Consider the following 27,537-nt stretch of genomic DNA (forward strand, 5'->3'; position numbering starts at 1 on the left):
TCTGACCAGTCCGTATGGCACCAACAACCATGCCACGTTCAAAGTTCAAACAATACTGGTACCTTTGTTTGTGTCACATCCCCTCAAGGGACATTCATGGCAATAAAAGTTTATTTTTTGAAGATCATCGGAAAAAAAGCACATTTTAATTAATAAAAAAAATAATAAATAACAGAAATAAGTGGATATCTTTGCTTTGTCATTGTGTGCTGATTTACATTACATCCACATGTTTTGATCAGTTTCCTAAAGGAAGCAGACTCTTATGGTATTTGTAGGTCAGCAAAAAGTTTGGAATCTCCTCTGCAGAGATAAACACTCCCATAGATGCTAGTTATAAACTAGTAGCACATGCTAAACAGCTGTGGACAGAAAATATGCCCTCTAGTTGTCTGGGTGAATGCATGTCATTGTACATGGGTTTCAGTTGATAGGCAGACAGCTAAAGTAGAGATTAGCACTCCTCTGTATCCTTTATTCGGACTCCCCATCGCCCACCTCTCCACACTCATGCATAAACACACTCACACACACTCCACTAGCACATGTACACCGTGCAACCCTTTACTGTTGCTTTACCCCCTTCTCCATTAACACACCTCTAATGGAGTTCACTCCACAGTGCTTTCTGCCTGAACACGCTGTGGAGCGGTACAGTTAATAGCAGCTGCACAGTTGGAATACATGGGTGTGAGCTCAAGTTAATGTATGCTGGTAGAGCGGTGTTGGCAGACGAGATTGTGTTATCTGCTGTGGTGTGTACGGGCCCAGCCCATCTGCATGGTGACATCCTGCATAAATGAACCGAGCTGAGCTATGATAGCTGTCTCATAGCCTGCACTGTAATCCTACTGCTCCACTCCCGTACGAGTACAGAAACTTCTCTTTGTATCATGAATAGCGAAACAATGTGCCACATTTGTAAGCTGCCCTTTAGGGTTCCTGCAGCATGCATTTTACAAGATGTTTGACTGAAGTTGATGGAAATGGGAACACTGTGCACTTTTGGTAAAATTGTCTCCTTCATTCAGGATTTGAAAGATTGAAGACATCACTTATTCTCCTCCTACTTTTTGAATGTTGTGGATTTTCTAATCAAAGTGGGAGAGAAGACAACCCATTAACAAGAGAAAGACCGGAATTTGTCTTTATAAGTTTATTCAAAGACATACAGCGTTTGAAAACCGTCAGTGAGCTTAGTCAGAGAAACAGAGCCCTGAATATAATTTACAGACAGTATTTATACCAGTACGTGGGTGTTACCTCAACTTAAAAGAGTTTGGAAATATAGCTTCTAGACCCTCCCCGGGTCAGAGGTAACAAAGTTATTTATGAGGACACCCATCTACCATCCCTTGAAATACAACACTTCAGGGAGTGTTAACCATAAACTCTCCTGATAATGAATTTAGAACCCATCTCCTCTAAGTAACCAAACACAGAAGTCATAGGTGAGAGGGGGAAAAAAAAGGTCAGAGCATTAAAAATAATTTTCCACAACATGAACGTTTTATAGCTGTGATGTCTCGATTAGTTTAAAATATCATGATGTTTTCAAACTGATCTGCTCTAACCCCTCCCCTCTTTTTTTGTATTAAGGGGCGGAGGCCATGTTTTCCCAGCAGCCCCAGGACTTGGTGGTGGTGGCAGGCCAACCAGTGACATTACCATGCACCATCCCTGGATACCATGGCGTTGTCCTGTGGATCAAAGACGGACTGGCGCTGGGAGTCGGCAGAGACCTCTCTGGTAGGAAATCTGATATTTATGCAAAACTGCATTACTTAGGATTACGAAACAAAATTTAAAAAATCCTGTCTCCATTATGCAGTGCCTTTTGGAAGTGGAAATATTGCTAGAGGTTTTTCCGCATTTTGTCACACCACAACCCCAAACTTTAAAGTGCCTGTGACATAATTTTTTATGTTAAATCCAATTATATTTATGGAAATGAAAAATGTATAAAATATTTCAAAAAGTATATTCATATTACTGAAATGAACAGTTGTTGAGATATATGGTCATACATTTCACTAAAATGGCACTTCAAGACTACTCCTTGCCACTCTTTTATGACATAGAAGGGGAACCCCAGCACCTAAACTGATCACTGCTACAATGGCCAGCAACACAGCCAGTAGCGAAGAATCTGGTGTTTCTAAAGATACTTCAATTACTATCAGAGAGAGACGAACCAGTCAGAAGAAGAAAGTCAAATGTCATCAGATGGCAGAGTTCAAGTGCTGCAAAATGCGGACGGACATCCAATTCTCAATTTTTGCCGGCGCATGGAGACAATATGCAAGAATCATACCAGACCACCAGGAAACAGAACAAGCATAACATCCAGATTTTCAAAGTAATTCACTAAAGACAGACTGTATTTCGCCAAATACACGTAAATATTTATATATAAAGGTGTATTTAGCGAGAACGTATATTAGCAGTTGTTTACATTAGATCAATTAGTTCAATTACTGGGCTATATACATTAACTAAGGTATTCAAAACCAAACAATTAAACATTAAAAGCACCAAATTATCTGGATGCATAAACCGAAAGTGAAGCAATTTTAATTGATTTAACTTCCACAGAATGAGTGTGCATTTATTACTGGCTTTTATTGCGCGATCTGCGTATGGTTATTGGAGCTCCTCCGGGCTTCACAGCGGTGCGGATGTAGATCAGAAGGGCGGAGAAGTTCCTGGCCAAACCAGAGCACAGCAGAGCATACAGTGTAAATCTAGGGTTACAGTAAATATGGCACTGAGTGAAACAACCGGAGGCTAAGTGAGCAGCATGGAGCAGCAGCAGCAGACACAAGGGATGATTCAAGATCTGAAGACCCTTTTTTTTTTTAACTTTTTATATTAGAATCTTCAGAGAAATATTTATTCAAACATATTGTATGAGGGTGTAATTTATTTTATTTTATTGATAATAATTTAAGATTATTATTATTAATAATAATAAAATAATTATTTCAGAATTTTTATTATTAACAATAACTACAGTGCATGTTGGACTCCGGCAGGGCTGCCCTTTGTCACCGGTCCTGTTCATAACTTTTATGGACAGGATTTCTAGACGCAGCCAAGGGCCGGAGGGGGTCTGGTATGGGGACCAGTGGATTTCGTCTCTTCTTTTTGCGGATGACGTGGTCCTGCTGGCCCCCTCTAGCCAAGACCTACAGCATGCGCTGTGGCGGTTCGCAGCCGAGTGTGAAGCGGCTGGGATGAGGATCAGCTCCTCCAAGTCCGAGGCCATGGTACTCGACCGGAAAAGGGTGGCTTGTCCTCTTCAGGTTGGAGGGGAGTTCCTGCCTCAAGTGGAGGAGTTTAAGTATCTCGGGGTCTTGTTCACGAGTGAGGGAAGAATGGAGCGGGAGATCGACAGACGGATCGGTGCGGCTGCCACAGTAATGGGGGCGCTGTGCCGGTCCATTGTGGTGAAGAGAGAGCTGAGCCGAAAAGCAAAGCTCTCAATTTACTGGTCGGTCTACGTTCCTACCCTCACCTATGGCCATGAACTTTGGGTCATGACCGAAAGAACGAGATCACGGATACAAGCAGCTGAAATGAGCTTCCTCCGTAGGGTGGCCGGGCACTCCCTTAGAGATAGGGTGAGGAGCTCGGCCATCCGGGAGGGGCTCGGAGTAGAGCCGCTGCTCCTCCACATCGAGAGGAGCCAGTTGAGGTGGCTCGGGCATCTATACCGGATGCCTCCTGGACGCCTTCCTCGGGAGGTGTTCCAGGCACGTCCCACTGGGAGGAGGCCCAGGGGACGGCCCAGGACACGCTGGAGGGACTATGTCTCTCGGCTGGCCTGGGAACGCCTTGGGCTCCCCCTGGAGGAACTGGAGGAGGTGTCTGGAGAGAGGGACGTCTGGGCGTCTCTGCTGAGTCTGTTGCCCCCGCGACCCGGTCCTGGATAAGCGGCAGACGATGAATGAACGAACGAACAATAACTACCAATATCTAAATATACTTTTGTGACAAGGAAATGTTCTTGTTGAGCCACTTGATCCGTTTAACAGCAAGCAACAACCTTTTCTTAGGTGATCTTTTCACATTAGATGCACTGAACAGCGTGGCTATAGACTGCGTTGAACATTCTCCTTCATCTGTAAGAAATCCCGACCTCTGACATAATTTCTATACCGAATTCAGAGGTTTCTTGATCAAAGTAATTTGCTGAATAGTCCTCCGATCACAGCAGGCTTGCTTGCGCATCTGTCCCTCATTTTTCCAGCTCTGATCCTCTTCACTTCAGGAAAGTAGTGCAGACTAACGCTTGCTGTTGTAGTATTGCTGCCACCACTAGCAATGCACCGTTTCACCATATTAACGCTGTTTTAAACGCAACTTGGCTTCTACCTGAACCATTTATCATTGACTCTCACACAATGAATGACTGTAGACTTCCCCTTAGACGTCATTTCCGGGCAACTTTGGACTTGCAAACTTTAACTACAAAATATGCCTATTTTGTGTCACAATTGTATTTTATCATGTCTTTAATCCTGATATCATATCAATTACTTCCCAATTTCTTCAATATGAAGATGTTTTCTTTTGATTTCTGCATTTGCGGGAAATGTGTCACAGGCCCTTTAATGTAATGTGTAGTGTTACCCTTTAATCTCATGTGTAATTGGAAAGCAGCAATGAAATTCAAGTGAAATTTTAATTCAGTCTTTCTCTGTTGATTCAGGCTGCTAAATGGCATTTTGAAAAGTAGCTGGGATCCACATAATTACATCACATCTCATGCATAATCATCTTAATTGGTTAATTCTAAGCAGGGACTAGTGAGCTGTTATTTAGTAACTTGTTGGCCCATCTATCGTGGCTGAAATCCTCAGAGTAGGTTTTGCCAGCATTTGAAGAAGAAAATGTTCACATCAATTATTAAATTCACCCAAAACATTTATCCATAACCCTTTTCATTTAAAAGCTCTTCAATTTGCCTTTTCACTGTAACCAGTGGACGTAATTACAATTCAAGGCACAATGACTCAATATTCGGCTCTGGTCATTTTTAATTCCATAATATTTAGCTTGGTTATGAATTATTAAATATTAGCTGCAATAGAGATTGGGTGTTTTCTACCCTTTGACCTAGCAAACTGTCCTCTTTCATAGATGTGCTGTGTGATTAAACCTCAGAGGCTGACAGAGCCCCAGTAAAGCCATTCTATTCTTTCTTCATGTCGTTATCAGGCTCCGGGGGGAGACTGAGAGGTGGCTGTAAACAATAGTCCTGCAGCCATCAAGTCTCCTTTAGAGGAAGAAGAGGCAGACGGGAAGAGTACTTATGAATGTTTGAGATAGAATGAAATGGGAGAGACAGGGTAAGGTAGATAGAGAAAGAGTGTGTGTGTAATTTTATATAGGATCAGAGTTGAGCACAGATGTACATCCTCTTCAGTTTTTATTGATTCAACAAGACAAAATGATCAAAATGAAATCTCATTTCCACAGCAGGGAAGGTAAGATGAAGGAATAAAAAAAGAGGAAAAAAAGATAAGATTGGGTCCTCACACTTAAGGAAACTACAGTAGATCAGACTTTAATAAAACATCTGCGCAAAGCTTAAAACTCATTGACAAGAAGTAGTGTTCTTGGCCTTTTCCACAACTATTTTCTCCTCGAGAAGAAAATGACTGAGGAGGAAAATAAGGAGTGTTAAAAAAGGGAAGGATTTGTGTGAAGAAAAATAGCTGTCAGCCTAGAGAAGAAAGGTTTTCTAAAATCACCAATATGTTACAGACAGGGGGTTGAGTGCCTTCTATTGAGACAGATGACACTTTTTCAAAATAAAGCACTCCACAGCTGTCCTTTTTTATCACTCCTGCATACCTAAACACGGCATGCATGCAGCGGTAAAAGAGCTATGGTACATCATCGTAGAGACGCACACAATGAAAGGAAAGTGGCAGCTGTATACGTAAAAAGTGCGACAAATCAAATGTCGCATGGAGCATTTCAATAATATGGGTCTGCTTGGCTATTCATAGAAAGAAGCTGCATTGGCAGCATCCTCCGCCTGGGACGTGTTTCCATTCACAGGAGCAGTGATTAAACTGAGAGAACTCTTTCACCATTCAAAGCGAGAAATCATAGCACAAAAGCCAATGATTCCTATCTGGCCCTGAATTTCCTCTTCATTCCCCTTTTGTGCCATGCTTTTCCACTCTAATTAAAGAAAAGTGAAGTAGCCCCACAGCGGCTCAACATACCAATCAATGTCATGAATATGCATGACACAGAATGTATATGTTATACATGATGGTTGTCACAGTAGACATGGCAGATGTAAGCAAATTCCCCTTGAAATTGAGGTGTCTGTGTACATTTTTGAAGAAAGACTAACTGCTGACATTTTAGAAGTGAGCTTGTGTCACTCTTGCCTCTTATGAGAGCAAATTAAAAACTGGTCACCTGTTTGCAGCTGTAGCAAAACCTGTTTCGATCCCCTGGTGATTACACAGTGTGAAACGGGCACCAGGTGAATGCTACAAATCACCAGACCAAGCCTCAAGTGTCTTCATGGCTACATGAATGCACATACTCATCGATTCACCTTCAAGACAAATCCATTTCTCCTTGTTTGATTCATTACTCCTTAATGGGCCTATTTTACATTGTTTGCTTTGGGTAACACACTGTGTGTTTGAAATGTGCTAAGATCCAAGATCAATGGGCCATCATAGCTGCACGTCACATCTGCAAAGGTGATCTGTCTTCATGTGTGTCACAGTGTAATTTCAATCGCATTGACAAAATGCATAATCAAGATGCTTATAAGGTGGCAAAACACATTAGGATGTTTCAATTCTTCGAAAATGAGATGATAACATCCTTATTATTTACTATCCATCACAGATGCAAATTATTTTTTTTTGAGTTTGGATCCGGTTAATGCATCAAGATGAACCTGAAAGGCGGCCATATCTCCGCACAGCAGTATTACTCTTAGTATGCCAGAAGCACAGATGAGGTAACTGGCACGGTAATCTGTTTGTGTAACAGAAATCTGCATGGCTTATGTGGAGCTACGATTAAGACAAGCCAAACAAAGTGTGTGTGAAGTTCATCCCCGTGTCTTTGGAGGGTGCAGCTAACTCAAGGCTGTTCGACCAGAGTCAACTTGAGTTCACATTATACAGAGTCGTGCAATGATCATTACCCTCCTGATCTGGGGTGGTATTACTGCCTTGGATCACATCAATGAACATAATAACTGAAGCAAAATCCCTCTCTTGATGACTTTGTGCTTGGAATGGTTCTTATTTATCTTCAGGCACTGCTGTTAGGTTGAAAGAGGAGTTCATCTTCAGAAAACATGGGTCTAGTATAAGATCACCATGGTTAGATAACCTTGGGTTAAAATACCAGGTATCAGAATATTAACACAAAAAATAAAAAACAAAATGTATAAAATGATCTAACTGGTTTCATTTAAGATGGAAAAGCAACTGTTCATACAGCTGCATAAAAACATTACATACTGAATAACGAAGTTCTAAAAATGTCTTTCAGTTATCATTGATTCATTTTGATTTTGAAACATATAGTTTAGAATGTTTAATGCACACAATGTTATGCCATTTTGTACATACCACCAGCATATCAAGTTGATGGGCTACTCAGGTAGCCAACCTTCAGTCAGACATGCTGCTCAAATCTTGCCAATTGTAGTTTTAATAAACTAAAACAGTTACAATACAATAACTTTAACAGGAATGTTCAGATTTTCTGAAGAGAGGTTGGATGAAGTTATTATCAGTAAAAGTTATGTTGTTTGTAGTCAAATGTTGTCACATACTGTATCACAAAGAGTTCAAAGAAAAGCGGATACATACTCAGAGCAGTGAAAGGCTAACAGTTAATCAGCAAACCCCTCGCCACCCCACCACATCTTTAAGAGATTTTAGCTATTTAAAACATCAAAAATTTTAAATGTTCTTATACAGAGGATATGATTATATATTAGCAGATATTAACTTTCTAAACTTAAATCATAAGATATCATTGCTGAAATTTTAACTGTATTCTGGGTTGAAAACTGCATTACTATGCAGAAGTTTTGTCTGAGAAAACAGGAACAAACTTATCAACAGTCTCTTGTGAAAGTGTAGAGGGTTACTACATATTGATGTATCCCATGGATATGAACATTTTAGTTTGAGTGGTTTTAAATTGCACATGTGATTTTAATTTGCAAAGATTTATTCTCCGGGGTTGCATCTGGCCTTTCAACATTGTGGATTTCTTCATTTTTTTTGCAAACTCTCTGCTAAAGGGACAATTTTAAAAAACATAAAACAGAATGCTAAACTATTCCTTTAATAAAAGTGGTGCTTCTTTAGTTTCTATACCATAACTTTGAACATCAGTATTTCCAAAACTCAAATTTGTTGTAATTGTAAAGTGGGACAAATGTAGCAGGCTTTCAGCAAACTGACAGGCAGTGCACAGCAATGAGCAAGGGAGAGGCAGCATTAAATTACATGCTCTATACAGCCAAAAACAACTCCAGTCACCCTGGCACTTTCTCTGGCATCTCATTAAAAGTACTTAAAATATAAAAATGGTATAACACAGAATGTTTGCGATTTTGAAACCATAACTTCTAATAATCTCTGAATACATGAATACTATTAAAAATGGACCTCGCATATGTCTTAGTCAGTTATTAGTACATTAATTTATAATTGCTTTTATTTATTTTTTTTTAGCTTGGGTCCTTTGTCAATTTAACAAGTAACATGAAAGTCAAATAATGATGACAAACCATCAGAACACATTTACAGTGCCTTGCGAAAGTATTCAGCCCCCTTGAACTGGTGAACCTCTTGCCACATTTCAGGCTTCAAACGTAAAGATATAAAATTCCAATTTTTTGTGAAGAATCAACAACAAGTGGGACACAATCGTGAAGTGGAATGAAATATATTGGATGTGTCAAACTTGTTTAACAAATAAATAACTGAAAAGTGGGGCGTGCAATATTATTTGGCCCCCTTGCGTTAATACTTTGTAGCGCCACCCTTTGCTGCAATTACAGCTGCAAGTCGCTTGGGGTATGTCTCTATCAGTTTTGCACATCAAGAGACTGAAATTCTTGCCCATTCTTCCTTGCAAAACAGCTCGAGCTCACTAAGGTTGGATGGAGAGCGTTCGTGAACAGCAGTCTTCAGCTCTTTCCACAGATTCTCGATTGGATTCAGGTCTGGACTTTGACTTGGCCATTCCAACACCTGGATACGTTTATTTGTGAACCATTCCATTGTAGATTTGGCTTTATGTTTTGGATCATTGTCTTGTTGGAAGATAAATCTCCGTCCCAGTCTCAGGTCTCTTGCAGACTCCAGCAGGTTTTCTTCCAGAATGGTCCTGTATTTGGCCCCATCCATCTTCCCATCAATTTTGACCATCTTCCCTGTCCCTGCTGATGAAAAGCAGGCCCAAACCATGATGCTGCCACCACCATGTTTGACAGTGGGGATGGTGTGTTCAGGGTGATGAGCTGTGTTGCTTTTACTCCAAACATATCGTTTTGCATTGTGGCTAAACAGTTCGATTTTGGTTTCATCTGATCAGAGCACCTTCTTCCACATGTTTGGTGTGTCTCCCAGGTGGCTTGTGGCAAACTTTAAACGAGACTTTTTATGGATATCTTTGAGAAATGGCTTTCTTCTCGCCACTCTTCCATAAAGGCCAGATTTGTGCAGTGTCCGACTGATTGTTGTCCTATGGACAGACTCTCCCACCTCAGCTGTAGATCTCTGCAGTTCATCCAGAGTGATCATGGGCCTCTTGGCTGCATCTCTGATCAGTCTTCTTCTTGTTCGAGATGAAAGTTTAGAGGGACGGCCGGGTCTTGGTAGATTTGCAGTGGTCCATTTCAATATGATTGCTTGCACAGTGCTTCTTGGGATGTTTAAAGCTTGGGAAATATTTTTGTATCCAAATCCGGCTTTAAACTTACAACAGTATATCAGACCTGCCTGGTGTGTTCCTTGGGCTTCATGATGCTCTCTGTGCTTTGAACAGAACCCTGAGACTATCACAGAGCAGGTGCATTTATATGGAGACTTGATTACACACAGGTGGATTCTATTTATCATCATCAGTCATTTGGGACAACATTGGATCATTCAGAGATCCTCACTGAACTTCTGGAGTGAGTTTGCTGCACTGAAAGTAAAGGGGCCAAATAATATTGCACGCCCTCACTTTTCAGTTTTTTATTTGTTAAAAATGTTTGACACATCCAATAAATTTCATTCCACTTCACGATTGTGTCCCACTTGTTGATTCTTCACAAAAAAGTTGAATTTTATATCTTTATGTTTGAAGCCTGAAATGTGGCAAGAGGTTGAAAAGTTCAAGGGGGCTGAATACTTTCGCAAGGCACTGATTATACTGTACGGGAAAGCAGAAATGTTAGTAGATTTTCTAGTGAGACTAATTTAACATGTGTGTCTACGGAAACTCTTTATAGAATTCGGGGTAATAGAACTGTATCAGCAAAACATCAACTAGCGGGTCCTTGATGTACGCTCATTTAAGCTTATACGGCAGCTTATTTTTTCCTTCCTCTGTTTACCTTGGTTTAATAGCTGTGTTGAGCCGTTCTTTTGTCCTTCCTCTTCCTACTGTATAGACCCTTAAGATTAAAGGCTTCACATAGGGGGAATGCAGAGAGTGGCTTAATCGGCTGTAACTCACCCCACCAGCCTATAATGAGACCCTCTTCATGCTCTATTAAAAGCTGCTGGATTCAATGAAGCCAAATTCAGTAATTGGACATAGAGCATATGATGGTTTTTGCCATAGACACATTTGTGAACTTAATAGCTGTTATGCCACTGCCCACTCTATCTAGGAGCTAAAGCAGAAAATCTCTAAAGGCTTGGGGTTTTAAGGAATCTCCAAGGTGACTGTAGGTTAGAAGTTTTTGAGATATCAATATTTTACCCCCTTATTACTTGTTGCCCTTAAGTATCTGTGTAACCTTACACAGCTGGATAGAAACAAAAAGATTTCTTTTAGAGGTGATTGACAAGCCAGAATGAAGTAAGTCAAAGTCTGAAGTTTTGTTTCCCAGTGAACAAAGCAGAAAGTTTGGATGGGTCGAGGCTTTGTGAACAGCTTGGCCTTGTGTTCGAGAAAAAATTCTTCACTGTAATTCTCTGGTTTCATCATCAATCAATTACAGAAGGGCAGCTAGAAGAACAAGCCCCACTCAGTTGGAAATTCTTCTCGTTTTTTGAAGTACAATATTTATGAATATAAATTCTCCTTGCGTTCCACAAATTCTGCCCACAATAATCACGATGAAGCAAGGTAAAAAAAGAAATAGAAGAGCGATCTTGAGGGAGGAAAGATTCAGAAAACATGTTAGATACCCCACAGTGCACTCAGGTTAAACAAATGTATTTCTTTTTTGATTATTTGCCTCTGTGGAGACATACACTTCACAACATGGGCTATGCAAATTTTCATATTAGTTTTAAGAGGGGTATCTTCAAAACCATCCATCTTGACACCCCAGGTCTCCTGGATATTCCTCTCCTTTCTTCTTCTCTTATTAAACTGTAAATCATTTCACAGAGCAATCTTGAAACAACTCAAACTGGAGCTGTTCCTGTTTACTGTTGCAGTAAAACATGATTCTTCAGTATACAGCAACTTTCACAGAAGCTCATTCACACTGCCAGGAGTGCTGTAAAAAATGTATTGTGAGTAAAATAACGAATAAACAATCTAGCCACATAACCTAATAAAGTAATCTATTCCTTGTCTTCCTTTAAATTATCTGCATTTACATCTTAGTTAATGTGCTTGTGTCAGTGCTGTGTAAGGCATTTTGGAAAGAGCTGTTCTTTCGTGACATGAGAATATGAAGTGGGGAAAACAATACTGAAATTTTCTCATTTGCTGTTGGCAGGTGAGCAGTACTTAGACACTGAAGGTGATATAAAACAAACAAATTGTTTGCATTGCAGGCTATCCACGTTACACAGTGATTGGCGACCATGGCTCAGGGGAGCATCATTTGCGCATCCAGCGTGTCGAGCTGATGGACGACGCAGTGTTCGAGTGCCAGGCCGTTCAGGCAGCCATGAGGTCCCGTCCTGCCCGGCTCACTGTGCTGGGTAAGTCAAAACTAAACACAGCCATCAAACAATACAGCTGTAGAAGAGCCAACCCTCATCCATTCTCAACTGGGCAAGCACAGGAATATCTACTGGCAAAATGTTTTTTGTAGAGTTTTTAACATTTATTTGGTAAAGTACTAAAAAAACGCCTCTCTAGGATTAGTAAAAAAAAAAAAAAAACTATTACTCAGGACATAAACACTATCTAGACATCCTTTGTCCTTTGTTTATCTGAGATCAGGTTGTGAGGTTAACCATTCCAGGAGGAAAACCCTCAGACATCCATCCTTTACTCTTTTTGTGGAGATTCCAAGGGATTCCCATCCCAAAAGAAATAGAACCTAATTTCCTTTAACTTTCAATTGTATCCTAGCTGTTTTAGTGTATGTTTCCTCTGTAGAAAACTGGGATTGGGTTGGGTACAATTCCTCCTTCCACTGCAAGAGCTTTGCATTTCTCTTTCAGCAGCTGAGCGTGGCTGTCACATAAATGAAAAGACAACATTTCCAGCAATCAAACAATATACAATGGTTCTGTCGCAGTGTCTACACACTGTTTACATTATATAAAGTCATTCTAAGCTCCATTGAAAGGTGTAATTGTAACAAACTTTGAAAATATTTATTTAATGCAGACTTTGTATATAGTTTTTTTTAGCAAGAGGAGAAGAAAACAAAAAGTAGTGTAACTCGAGAGCAAAAGCCTGTGGTTATTTCACAGTTATTAACTACTGAAACAGAAATAAAGTCACTTTACAGTCATGTAAAGTTTGTAACAATCACATTTTTTTATATTTTAAGCCTGCACGTGTTCCAAAAAAGCATAACTGCTTGGCATTCTCTCTTCACAAAACTCTACCCACTATATCAAGATAAATAAAAAACATTCTGTACCTGGCCTATTTATATCTGTACCCTGGTAAATGCAGTGTAAATGGACATTGTATAAAATGGCTGTGAAAAACGATTCTCCCTCCTGGGAAATGTTCCAGTAGTTGAAAAATACCTATAGTCCCTCTAGTGAGGTTTGACACTGCCCCGTGGTCTCTTCCCAGTGGGACATGCCTGGAAAACCTCCAAAGAGAGGTGCCCAGGTGGAGCAGTAGCTAAACTTGAAGCTTCCGCTGGATAACAGAGCTCTTAAAACAAAAACAAACAAAAAAACATAGACTTTTTTCATCACTGGCATTTTAAAACATCCCCTAACAAATTTAGATTCTGTAATTAAAAAATCAGAAAATAACTAAGATCTGTGAAACATTTGGTAGGACATTTGTCTCTGTTTTAACATTTTCAAACTTACCTTAAGCTTGAGAGGTCACATAGTCTTGATTTATATTTATTAGGTTACCACTGAGGTTGCCATTTCAGTCTTACAGCGTAGCACTCTTAGGATCATCCCTCTTTGTCGGGCAGTTCAAGCTTCCCGCTGCCTCATACAATCTCCCTGACTGAATGGTTGCTGGGGAAATAGCTGGAGTCCACGACAGAGCATAGAAGACAGAAAGAATGAATAAAAAGAAAAGGGGAGACCAAGCGGGGCATCTGCTACGCAGTCCAAACCGTTAGCCACTGATCCGCCTTATTGATTCTGCCTAATGAAAAGTGAAACTAACGATTTGTAGGAGAGCAGGAATCCAGTGAAGAGAAGAGAGGGGAAGATAAAGTGCAGCATAACTTTCTAGTTTTTGGTGAGACCCCATTGCAAATGGATATAAGTGAATGTGCTTATAGTTACTGAGAGGTAAAAGTGTCTGTTGTGGCTGAACTGTCCCAATCATGACTTCAGTATAATGTCACTCCCTTATGACAGGTTTCAGCCTTTAATCATCTACTTTTGAACGTCAAGGGCAGAAAAGAAGATGTGTTAATTTAATTTCAATCATAACATGATAAAGGTTAGTGGCTAATTGATTTTATCAATTTAGGTGCGATACTGCTTTCACAAGATGACATTTTAGCTATGCTCTTTCATACCACAGCTTTTAACTAGTTATCCTTGAGAATTTTCAAATTACTTCATAATTTCATATAAATACATTGCACTGTAGAGGAGAAGTTGCACTGTGTGCAGTTTACAATTTATATTCTCTGTATTTGCTGATTTATATATTACATTTTAGTACTTTTGGATTTTGTTTTGCTTTTTGTTTTCTAGTTTGTTTTGTGAATTTATAACTTTTCCTGTTTGTTCTTTTTTTTGGTATTGTAAATGTCCTCTTGCACCTTTTCTTAGGTTGTGCCTGAAGGTGTCATGAAAATCATCATCTGTCTTCATACATTTTTGTTTAAACAGATCAGTTAAAATCCCTTGAATAGCTATTAATTATCACATCTTAGGCAACTATTTTACAGCATGGGTGCAAATCATTGAGAAACTAGCACTCAGATGAAGGTGGCTTCCTTTTTTTGGTGCTATTTAGACCATGCCTTTGACACACTGATGTTTTGATTTAACAATAAATGCTGGTTCAATATACATTTTTCAAGTAATCTTTCCAAATTGTTCAACAATGGAGACAATATCTTAATCACAAATGGATACAGTAATACATGTGGGTAACATGGCCAGTTCTAGGCTTGCATAAGGGGAGCATTATCATGCGTATACATTGAGCTCTGGTATATTTATTGTTGTTGTTGATTTATGTTTTCTTTTTGAAATTGGGTTAAACTGTGCAGTTTAACACGTGCTGGGAAAAAAAATTGCTTTGGGTGGGTTGTTAAACCCTGGGCTGCTTTCACAACATTTGGAGGGTTTTTAGTAATTAGTCATGGGACAATTATATCAAAATATTTGTCATTGTGCGACAGAAAAGTAAAAACGTACATATCTCAAAATGTTGCGTATTTTTACTCATATCAATGGATCAATTATTTTGAAATAGAGAATCAGTAGAAGTTGACTTGATTTAAAGTAACTTTTGCCAACACATAACAGTTTTGGCCAGCATGATGTACTTATAAAATACTGTATGTTTGTTTCTATTATAAATACTGTATTGTGAGTTTGGCTACTTTCTCTCTAACGTGCGCTCACTTCCCAACAAAATGGAGGAACTACAACTGTTGTTGGGGAAAAACAGGGACTTTTATTCATCGGCAGTTTTGTGCTTCACGGAGACGTGGCTGTGTGGATTAATACCGGACTCTGCGCTGCAGCTGGCAGGATTCCAGCTCTACAGAGCGGACAGAGACACGGAACTCTCCGGCAAAGCGAAAGGTGGAGGAATCTGTTTTTACCTCAACAGTGGTTGGTGCAACGACGTGACAGTGATTCAGCAGCACTGTTCTCCAGACCTGGAATCCTTCATCATAAACTGTAAGCCTTTCTATTCCCCCCGTGAGTTCGCTTCGTTCATCCTGGTCGGTGTTTACATCCCACCGCAAGCTAACGTGCAGGTCGCACAGCGCATGCTCGCCGACCAGATACTGAGTGTGGAGCGGACCAACCCGGACTCCTTAGTAATCGTCGCTGGTGACTTTAACAAAGGTAATCTGACCCACGAACTCCCCAAATACAGACAGTTTATAAAATGTCCGACCAGAGAGGACAACATTCTGGATCACTGTTACACCACCATCAGAGACGCTTATCACGCCGTCCCACGTGCTGCAATGGGCCAATCCGACCACATCATGGTCCACCTGATTCCTGCATACAGGCAGAAACTAAAGCTCTGCAAACCTGTTGTGAGGACGACAAGGAAGTGGAGCAGTGAGGCTGTGGAGAATCTCCAGGCGTGTTTAGGCTGTACAGACTGGGATGTGTTCAGGACTACTACCAACAGTCTGGACGAGTACACAGAGGCTGTGACTTCCTACATCAGCTTCTGTGAGGACAGCTGTGTACCATCATGCACCAGGGTGAGTTACAACAACGACAAACCCTGGTTCACAGCTAAACTCAGAAGGTTAAGACTGGATAAGGAAGAGGCCTTCAGGAGTGGGGACAAAGACATATACAGAGAGGCTAAGTACAAGTTTGGCAAGGCAGTGAAAGAGGCCAAACGACTGTACTCTGAGAAGCTCCAAAACCAGTTCTCAGCCAACGACTCTGCGTCTGTCTGGAAAGGGCTCAAGCAAATCACCAACTACAAGCCGAAAGCCCCCCACTCCATCAACGACCGACGCCTCGCCAACAACCTGAACGAGTTCTACTGCCGCTTTGAAAGACAAAGGGACAGTCCTGCAACCATCTCCCACGACGCCCCCCAACAGCTGCAGCCACAATCCACCACCCCCACCTCCCCAACCTCAAGAGGGGCCTTGGCACCTCCAATCCCCACCCTGAAGTTCCCCCCCACCAGCCCCCTACCCACGCCGAGGACGGCTCTTTCCATCCAGGAGAGGGACGTCAACAAACTCTTCAGGAGACAGAACCCCCGGAAAGCTGCTGGTCCGGATTCTGTCTCACCAGCCAGCCTGAAGCACTGCGCTGATCAGCTGTCTCCAGTCTTCACAGACATTTTTAACACCTCACTGGAGACATGTCATGTGCCAGCCTGCTTCAAGTCCTCCACCATCGTCCCTGTTCCCAAGAAGCCAAGGACCACAGGGCTTAATGACTTCAGACCCGTCGCCCTGACCTCTGTGGTGATGAAGTCCTTTGAGCGCCTTGTGCTCTCACACCTAAAAGACATCACCGACCCCCTCCTGGACCCCCTGCAGTTTGCCTACAGAGCCAACAGGTCTGTAGATGATGCAGTCAACCTAGCCCTTCACTTCATCCTCCGGCACCTGGACTCCACAGGAACCTATGCCAGGATCCTGTTTGTGGATTTCAGCTCTGCCTTCAACACCATCGTCCCAGTTCTGCTACAGGAGAAGCTCTCCCAGCTGAGTGTGCCCGACTCCACCTGCAGGTGGATCACTGACTTCCTGTCTGACAGGAAGCAGCGCGTGAGGCTGGGGAAGCACGTCTCTAACTCCCTGACCATCAGCACCGGTTCCCCCCAAGGCTGTGTTCTCTCTCCTCTGCTCTTCTCCCTGTACACCAACAGCTGCACCTCCAGTCACCAGTCTGTCAAGCTTCTGAAGTTTGCGGACGACACCACCCTGATCGGACTCATCTCTGATGGTGATGAGTCCGCGTACAGATGGGAGGTGGACCATCTGTTGGACTGGTGCAGCCAGAACAACCTTGAGCTCAACGCTCTAAAGACAGTGGAGATGGTTGTGGACTTCAGGCAGAACCCAGCCCCACCTGCCCCCATCACCCTCTGTGACTCCACAATTGACACTGTGGAATCTTTCCGCTTCCTGGGAACCATCATCTCCCAGGATCTCAAGTGGGAGCCAAACATCAGCTCCCTCATCAAGAAAGCCCAGCAGAGGATGTTCTTCCTGCGGCAGCTGAAGAAATTCAACCTGCCAAAGACTATGATGGTGCACTTCTACACAGCCATCATTGAGTCCATCCTCACCTCCTCCATCACCATCTGGTACGCCGCTGCTACAGCCAAGGATAAGGGCAGGCTGCAGCGTGTCATTCGGTCTGCTGAGAAGGTGATTGGCTGCAGTCTACTGTCGCTCCAGGAACTGTACACCTCCAGGACCCTGAAGCGGGCAGGGAAGATTCTGGCTGATCCCTCCCACCCCGGTCACAGACTCTTTGAGACTCTCCCCTCTGGCAGGAGGCTGCGGTCCATCCGGACCAAAACCTCACGCCACAAGAACAGTTTTTTCCCATCTGCCACCAGCCTGGTTAACAAAGCCCGGAAACCACACTGACACTCTCCCTTTCACCCACACCCCCCCTTTTTTTGCTGACAGGACACCTGTAACCTGTAACTCTATGCGTTACATTAACGCTCAGCTTGGACTCCTGCTTTACTTGCACAATGATCACCTGCACTGTTGTATTGCTCTTGCATCTTATACTGCTCTATATTTACTCTCACTCACTTAAAACTGTGCACTTATATTTATATTATATTGTAGATATGTTTGTACTGTTTAATTTGTATTGTATTGCACCGACTACGCCAAAACAAATTCCTTGTATGTCCAAAAACGTACTTGGCAATAAAGCTTTTCTGATTCTGATTCTGATTCTGATTCTAAACATTCAGACATTCAGACAGAAACATTTTTCTTTTCTGCTTCAGACTTTAACATCAAAATAATTAAGTGAATTTTGTGAAATGGCCTAAATTGTCTGTTTGGGTGTATATCTCCTCTTCCTCTCTTCATTGCACCTGGCAAACATCAGTCAACAGCTGGACAAGGCTTTGAAATCATGGATTTTATAAGTTCAAAACGTGTAGGCAATGCGTTATGCAGTCATGCATGGATGCTGATTGGAAGAAAATTCAATTCAATTCAAAAATACTTTATTAATCCCAATGGGAAATTAAATGTTGTTGTAGTTCATATATTATGAAGGTTTCTTCAAAGATCTCCTGTAGAGGTCTGTCTTGCAGCAGATCTGAAGAAGCCTCTGACTGAAGACACTCTATTGTTGTCCAACAGTCTCATGGAGAGGATGCTCAGGGTTCTCCATAATGTTCTTAATTTTATGAAGAATCCTTTGCACAATGATCTCCAGAGGTTCCAGAGAAGTCCTCAGAACAGAGCCAGCCTTCCATGGGCAAACCTCCATGAACCCTCGAGCACCCTGTAGAGGGTATAGAGCTGGTCCAGTGTTCCACGGCCGGGACGAAAACCACACTGCTCCTCCTGAAGCCGAGGTTCGACTATTGGCCGGACCTTCCTCTCACAGATACCCTGGCGTAGGCCTTACCAGAGAGGCTGAGGAGTGTGATCCCCCTGTAGTTGGAACACACCCTCCAGTCCTCCATCTTAAGGGGGGTCACCACCCTTGTCTGCCAGTCCAGAGACACTGTCCCCGACCGCCACGCAATGTTGAAGAGGCGTGTCAACCATGACAGCCCAACAACATCCAGAGATTTGAGGTACTCAGGGCGGATCTCATCCACCCCCGAAGCCTTGCCACCGTGAAGCTTTTTAACCACCTCGGTGACTTCAGCCTCGGTGATGAAGGAGTCCAACCCCGAGTCCCCAGCCTATGTTTCCACCACGGAATGCGTGATGGCAGGATTGAGGAGATCCTCGAAGTACTCCTTTCACCGCCCGATAATGTCTTCAGTTGAGGTCAGCAGCCTCCCACCCCCACTATAAACATTGTTGGCGAAGCACTGCTTCCCCCTCCTGAGGCGCCGGACGGTTTGCCAGAGTCGCTTCGAGGCCAACCGGTAGTCCTTCTCCATGGCCTCACCGAACTCCTCCCAGGCCCGGGTTTTTGCCTCTGCCACAGCCCGGGCCACAGCACGCTTGGCCTCACGGTACCCGTCAGCCGCCTAAGGAGTCCCACAAGCCAACCACAGCCGATAGAACTCCTTCTTCAGCTTGACAGAATCCCTTACTGCCGGTGTCCACCACCGGGTTCTGGGATTGCCGCCGCGACAGGCACCGCAGACCTTACGGCCGGGTTAGCTACGGGCAGCAGCATCGACAATAGATGGGGAGAACATGGTCCACTCGGATTCCCATGAACTGGTCAAAGCTCTCCCGGAGGTGGGAGTTGAATACATCCCTGGCCGAGGGCTCTGCCAGGCGTTCCCAGCAGACCCTCACTATGCGCTTGGGCCTGCCAAGTGTGTCCGGCTTTCTCCTCCTCCAGCGGATCCAACCCACCACCAGCTGGTGATCAGTGGACAGCTCAGCCCCTCTCTTCACCCGAGTGTCCAAAACATGCGACTGAAGGTCTGATGTTACAACAACAAAGTCGATCATCGACCTCCTGCCTAGGGTGTCCTGGTGCCAAGTGCACTGATGGACACCCTTATGTTTGAACATGGTGTTCATTATGGACAATCCGTGACTATTACAGAAGTCCAATAACAAAACACCGCTCGGATTCAGATCAGGGAGGCTATTCCTCCCGATCACGCCTCTCTAGGTTTCACTGTCGTTTCCCACGTGGGCGTTGAAGTCCCCCAGCAGAATAATAGAGTCCCCGGGAGGGGCACTATCCAGCAACCCCGACAGGGACACCAAGAAGGCCGGGTACGCCGCACTACCGCTCAGCCCGTAGGCCGAGATGACAGTCAGAGACCTCTCCCCAACCCGAAGGCGCAGGGATATGACCCTCTCATCCACTGGGGTAAACCCAAACACTAGACAGCTGAGCTGGGGGGCAACAAGTAAACCCACACCAGCCCACCGCCTCTCCCCGTGGGCCACTCCAGAGTAGAAGAGAGTCCAACCCCTCTCAAGGAGATGGGTTCCAGAGCCCACGCTGTGCGTGGAGGCGAGCCCGACTATTTCTAGTCGATATCTCTCGACCTCCCGCACAAGCTCAGGCTCCTCCCCCCCCCAGCGAGGTGACATTCCACGTTCCTAGAGCCAGCCTAAGCATCCGGGGATCGGGCCGCTGAGGTCTCCACCTTCGTCCGCCACCTTCATCCGCCACCTTCGTCCGCCACCTTCGTCCGCCACCCAATCCTCTTTGCACCGGTCCCTCACGGTTCCCCCTGCAGGTGGTGGGCCCACTGGGGGATGGCCTCGCATCTCTTGTTCGGGCTTGGCCCGGCCGGGTCCCGCAAGGAGCAACCCGGCCACCAGGCGCTCTCCGGCAAGTCCCGACCCCAGGCCTGGCTCCAGAGTGGGACCCCGGCTCCGCCGTACCGGGCAACATCACGTGCCTCGATATTTTTGTCCACATGAGGGATTTTTGAACCGCTCTTTGTCTGACCCATCACCTATAGCTTGTTTGCCATCGGAGACCCTACCTATTCTTGTTTTTCTTAAAATCTACAATCATCTCCTTTGTTTTATTTACATTCAATATAAGATGATTGTTTCCACACCATGCCACAAAGTGGTCCACCAGCTCCCTGTACTCAACTTCTTGTCCATCTCTGATCCACCCCACGACGGCAGAATTATCTGAGTATTTCTGCAGATGACAGGAGTCTGTCTATAAACATATGCACCCCCTCACACCACCTTCACCGTTCCCAGCATGATGTTGTTTTGTAAACTTGTTGCTTCTTTGTGCTGAGGGTTTTTGCAATCTCAAACTGTATCTTGCTAAGGATAAAGTGTGAAATAAGATTTTTTCCCTCTACTTACCTAATGTGGCCTCTTTTCTCATCTAGCAAGGGCAGCGCCTGTGAGTGGGCAGCAAAGCCTCTGTGACCCGTCACCCCTTGTCTTGTGTCATGATGTATGTTTGGATGGGTTGTATTGGAATTCTAATTTCCCCTCGGGGATCAATAAAGTATTTTTGAATTGAATTGTCTTGTACTGGAAGTCTGAGGTGTACAGAGTGAAAACTAATGGTCAGAATACCCTGTGGTTCTCCTGTGCTGCTGACTACCTGGTTAGACACACAACCCTTCAGTCTCACAAACTGTAGTCTGTTTGTCAGGTAGTCTTTGATTCAGGAGATTGTTGAGGACTCCACCTGAGTCTCCTGGAGTTTCTGACAAAGCAAATTAGGTTGGATTGTGTTAAATGCACTGGAGAAATCAAAGAATATGATCCTCACAGTGCCGCTGGCTTTGTCCAGATGACAGCGGGTTTGTTGAAGCAGGTGTATGATGGCATCTCCAACTCTAACTCCACAGCAGTAAGCAAACTGAAGGGGGTCCTGATAGTTTATAGTTTTCTTATTCAGGTGGGCCAACAGGAGTCTCTCTTGGCCCTTTATGATGTTGGAAGTAAGGGCAACAGGTCTATTGTAATTGAGAACTGATAGGTGAGTTTTCTTTGGTACTGGAACAAGACGTCCACTGGACAACCTCCTGGAACAATGGACCCTTCACCTGGGCAAGGTTGAAGAGCTGCTCTGCACAGGCCTTCAGGACTTTAGGCCTGACATGATCTGGACCTGCAGCCTTGTTCCAGTTCAGTCTTTCCAGCTGCTTCTGAACTGAACCCATTGAAGAATGTTTTTAGTTCATTGGCTTTGTCCAGACATCAATTTGTCCAGTAACCTTTCTGCTTGAAGCCTGTGATCTTCATCCCTGACCACACCTCTCTGATATTGCTTTGCTGGAGCTTGCTCTCCAGCTTCTTTTTGTATACTTCCTTGCTGTTAGGACTTTAAGTTGCTTCTGTATACTCCTCAAGAATTATCTGTCTCCCTCTCTGAATGCTCTTTTTTTCTTGTTAAGCAGGTCCTTCAGGTCACTGGTGATCCAGGGTTTGTTATTGGGGTAGCATCTCACCGTTCTAGTGGGGATGGTGTTATCCACACAGATGTTTATATAGTCGGTGACACACTCAGTCATGGCATTGATGTCCTCTCCATGTGGCTGGGACAGTGAGTACCAGTCGGTAGCCTCAAAGCAACCTCGCAGGGCTTCTTCAGCTTCCTTCTCACAGTTCTTTTTATTACAGGTTGCCCCTGAATAAGGGGCTTATATTTTGTGCAGAGAATTTGCCTAGCGGTCTTGCTTTAGAGATGTATGAGTCCTTGACATTTGCATAAAACAAATCCAGCATTTTGTTTTCTCTGGTAGAGCAGCTATGCAAGATATGCAAATGTTAACGTTTTTCAGCAGGTGTCGCGCCAAAATGTCCCACTCTCCTGTCCTTGTTTTTAAGATTGTTTTTGGGATTGGGAACCTGCCGGGGTGTACCCTGCCTCTCGCCATTAGACTGCTGGAGATAGTCACCAGCTCCCCCGTGACCCACTATGGAATAAGCGGTATAGAAGATGAATAAATGAACATAGGGTCAGAAGCTACAGAAGCAGCGCTATAATGTTAAGCATGAGCAGTTATTGTTTGACGCCGCACAGGCAGTCGTAAAAATTGTGCTTTGCACATCTGTCTGTGGAGACAAGTATGCGCGACTCTGTTTTGCCCTTAATTGTAGGATGAGGAGGGAGAGGCAACGTGGGTGCCAGGCATTTGTTTGAGGGGGTATTGCCCCCTCCTGCCCCTGTGTAAAGCCAACCTCACCAGGTAACAAGACAGCAAGATTTAAGATATTAGGTTCACTATATGAAATCAGACAAGATGAGATTTTAACAAGATTTGAAAACGAAAAAAAAAAAATAATAATAATCTTTAACCAATACAGAATAAATCAGTCTATGTTTCAGGAGTCCATATTTTGCAGTTTGTATGCTTGTCTTCTAAGGTTTTCCTGATGCCTCAAAACTATTGAACATGGTGTTTTTCTGTTTCCAAATAAATATTTCATATATCAAACTGTGTTTTAAATAAACACTGTTTAGGGTCAAACTTTTCTGTCTATGTTTTACAAGTCAGAGTTGTTTAGATTTGGAACTAGAGACGATCAATGTCACGATCTGGCAGTGTTAGGTTTTGAGATTTAGTTCATTGTTGGTTTCTCTGCACTTCACTGTCCTTCTGTGTCCTTCAGTTACTGTTAAGTCAGCTTTAATTGTAGTTTAGATTTAAGACCTATTCTTGTGTTTTGACTACTTTCTTGGATTCCTGTGTTAGATGCTTTGGTTTATATTTTCCTTATAAATCTGGTTCCCCCCTTTTAATGTTCTTTAGTTAGTCTCATTGTTTTCTTGCTTCTGTTTATTTAGATGTGTCCTGTTACTTTTCTGCACTCCCTGCTCATTAGTCTAGCTCCCTGTTCCACCAGCTGTTCCTGACTCTCTCCCTGATTAGCTTCCTTAGTTCATTGGTCCATTCCCCAACCTACCTTTGCATTTATACTCTCTGGTTTTCTGTTCTCATCACTGGTTCGTACTGCCTTTGACTCTGACGGGTAGTACCTTCTCCATCTCTGTAACCCAGCCTGTGTTCCATGTCCTGCCATTTCCTGTAAGTTACCTGTTGATTATTAAACATTTATACTCACCACGCAGTTCCCACACTCTTGTCTGCACTTTGCTCCAGCAAAGAATCAGCATAACATGACAATAAAAGGCTGACCAGAAAACCTTTGTTACTTCTTGTTCTAAATTCTTCTTCTTCCTCTTTTGGATTTATTGCTGTTTTTCAAATCAACTAAAATGTGCAATTTAACCAACAACTGGGTGTGGAGCAGGAGATTAAACTGAAAAAAAAACAAAGAAAAAAAAAAAAACACCAACAATGGATTATTTTATCTACATTAGTTTCTTTTAAGCAGCATCCCTTCCTGTAGCTGCAGGACTGGCTCCACTTCCACCATTTACAGCAATTCATGTTAAATCCCCATTGTAAGCTGTTGTTTACTTATTAGCAGAACAATAAAACTCTATTTCCCAGATCCTTACATTTCATTGTGCCAACATCCAGAAGCAGTAGTGGTGCAAGTGACCCAACTGTTTTTCTATACACAAAGAAGCAATGGGAAATGGAAAGACGTTTTTTACCTATTTGGCTTACTGAGGGTGTGTTTATCATGCCCTTCCAAACCGTAGAATAGAGGGTGTTTGTTTAATCCTCTGCCAAGCTAGATGACTCCTGAAAGCACTGCCAAGGAGAACTCCAGGCTGACGTATGCGAATGGTAATGGAAAAATATATGCAAGTCCTGTGTCAACGCAAACTCCAAGCTGTCAATTACTTGCCAGTGTGTGACAGTGTGTCTATTGCCTAGGAAGATGGCTATGGCAATACACACCTACAGTATGGTCACACAGGGATAGAAAATTGCAGAAAAATATACACACACCCTTACGTTTACTAGCACACACATAAACATACACATAAGACTTCCCTTTTCCTTACCTGACAGTGGAATAAATCTACGGTAAAAGTCTCTCCTGGATCTTTCATAACTCAATATCAACACAAACTCCTCTGTGTGCCATATCAGAGGAAACTCTCCAATGACTGTGATAAGTTTGGAAATAACATAACACAAATATTTACTCCCATAACTGTCACTGAATAGTTTTTACATTCAGTTTTCTGCTTTTCACCTTAAGTATGAGCTAATTTGTGGTTGAAAGACAAGTAATTCAATGGAACCAAATGTTAAGGAAGACCAACTTTACTCACCCATCTATTTTCAAGAAAATGTGTCATATGGCTTTATTTAACTTTCACCCACTGCCGCCAGCTGTCAATGAAGAAAGAAAAAGGGGATAAATAACATGGAAAACATCAACATTTACAAAAGATATCAGAGGTCCCTCTTTGAAAACCTCGTAGAACTAAATCAACAGAAAAATTCAAACCCACAAAAGCATTTGCGCTGCTTGCAGGTTATATTCTCGGATGCCAAAAGAAAAATCAAGGTCTTGTGAATTAGTCATGAGGGAAGAGAATAAGGGAGTTTTGGTCCAAAAATTACCCCTGAGGCCAATTATACCACTCGTAGAAAATTGCAATCGCTTCATACTTTTGCTCTAATCTTTTTACCTCAGTTTAGAATTCACTGGAATGGGGGAGAGAGACCACCGATGTCTGATTAAGGTCGAAAAGAAAAACATTTCCTAAGTGTAGCTTACATGTAGCAGTCTACTCAACAAGTAAAGATGTGTCATATTAAATGTGATGGCTTTGATTCCTATGTAAATTAATCTTTGACCGTATCTCCAGTATCAGTTTGGTTTTTACTCATTTTTTTTAAAACATCCTACTTTGTAAAACTAACTGATCCACTCTTAGTTTGCCATGAATGTAAAAAGAAAACAAAATTGTTGTGAAAATTGACATTTAATCTCCATTGACTGCGCATTCTTTTTACATTTTTTAACAAAGGCAAGTTTTAAAAAGAAAAAGAAAATGTATGATCTGTTTAATTTTGGGGTCCTGTTGTATTAGCACCAATTAGGGTTAACATCCAGAAGTGTCAATCTAAAGCTCATGTGTACTCATCTTCTCAGTGAAGAAACCTCCTGATCATAGTTTGCTGGGGTCGTAAAGTTTGTTGTTAATTGATAAAATAGCTTGACTTTAAATCAGTCAGTCAGTCAGTCATTTTCTACCGCTTATTCCATAGTGGGTCGTGGGGAAGCTGGTGCCTATCCCCAGCAGTCTATGGGTGAGAGGCAGGGTACACCCTGGACAGGTCACCAGTCCATCACAGGGCAACCAATTTTAAATGTCATATACTGTCCCAAGCAGTTATTTGCTACATGTAGCAATGTAATCCCATAACTCAGTTTGTTAGAAAAACGCACTAATAGCAAAATCTACAATTTAACTGCAGTCTTATTCACACTGCTTTAAATCTGCAGTGCTCTGATGACAGAGCCACTCATCTTTAAGGTGCATCCATGATTCGTCAGACATTCTGTAAATCTGATTGACTATAAATCTGCCAACTTCAAATAGTTAATATATCACTCTATTTTAAAAGAAGCAACACTGTCTGCATTAAACATGTGTTTTTACTTTTTCTTATGTCTTGAATCACAGTCCTGTATATTGGTTGCTTCCAAGCAGTGAAGTACCTAAGACATAACGTGTAGAAGAACAACTATAAACCAATAGACCATAAAAGAAACTATAAATAGATTGTCCTATACAGCATGGATTAAAAGGGTCTGCACCAAACAAGTGCTGTACTTTAAAACTGGATATATGTAAAAGAAAGAGACTTGAAACAGAAGAAGATGAAAGCTAAGTCTTTTCAATGGGAACGGATTGCACTCTGATCACAGGAAATAGACAGACAGACTGGGACTAATATGATTAAACTTCTTGGCCTTAGTAAGAAAAAACACAAACAGAAGAACTATTTTGAAATAGCTTGGTTTCACCAGTTAAGACCACAACTTTATCGTGATTATGGTTGCCTATTCATTAGAAATAAGTCCTCTGTTTTAGACTTTAAGATACAATCACAGACCATTCTATAGATAACATAAGGCGCTTGTGTCATAATCAAAAGGTTGCCTGTACCTGATGAACAAATATGAGATAATTTATGGGAGTATATAAAACAAAAATCAGCCTCAACTTGATATCCAGGCAGTGCTGTGTGAGCATGTAATCACCTTTTTCAAGCGATGTCTTCTGATTGATGACATTTTTTTTTTTTTTTTAGATTTACAGTTAACTTATGGTGAGAGAACCATATTTGACAGGATGCCTTGTTCGATAATTAAAATGAGATTTATGTGAAGTTGTTTCAGGGAACAAAACTCAAAGACCTTCCTCAACATATGTCAAAATGAAAAGCATTCACCAACACAATGTGATGTCGGTTGTATAACAAACATAATTGATAGCACGCCATATGAATGAACCATTGTGGGCAAGATATTTGTTTTCCCTTCCCTTTGCATTGTTAATGTTTTGGAGCCACGCTTCGGCAACAATATTCATGTGCACAAAGGCCCAAGGGTATCTTTTGTTATTGTTGCTTCCAACTGCCAACGCTGAATCAGCCATTTCAGTGGATAAGTCGGAATTCATTATTTCTCAAGGATCATGCTGCAATCTTTTTAGTAATGAAAATGAACTTGAA

The 27,537-nt window shown here is 42.5% G+C and overlaps 1 protein-coding gene across 2 annotated transcripts in view; it reads left to right on the forward strand.

Moving 5' to 3' along the window:
- Positions 1–27,537, forward strand: part of LOC124884341 (kin of IRRE-like protein 3) — a 234,023-nt gene that overhangs the window by 140,218 nt on the left and 66,268 nt on the right. For both annotated transcript variants that reach the window (XM_047392219.1, XM_047392220.1), the window contains exons 3-4: positions 1,600–1,749; positions 12,021–12,170. In XM_047392219.1, coding sequence (XP_047248175.1) covers positions 1,600–1,749; positions 12,021–12,170 — 300 coding nt within the window. The remainder of the gene's footprint in view (positions 1–1,599; positions 1,750–12,020; positions 12,171–27,537) is intronic.

This window comes from Girardinichthys multiradiatus, chromosome 18 (genome assembly GCF_021462225.1).
Source record: "Girardinichthys multiradiatus isolate DD_20200921_A chromosome 18, DD_fGirMul_XY1, whole genome shotgun sequence".
Classification (NCBI taxonomy): domain Eukaryota; kingdom Metazoa; phylum Chordata; class Actinopteri; order Cyprinodontiformes; family Goodeidae; genus Girardinichthys; species Girardinichthys multiradiatus.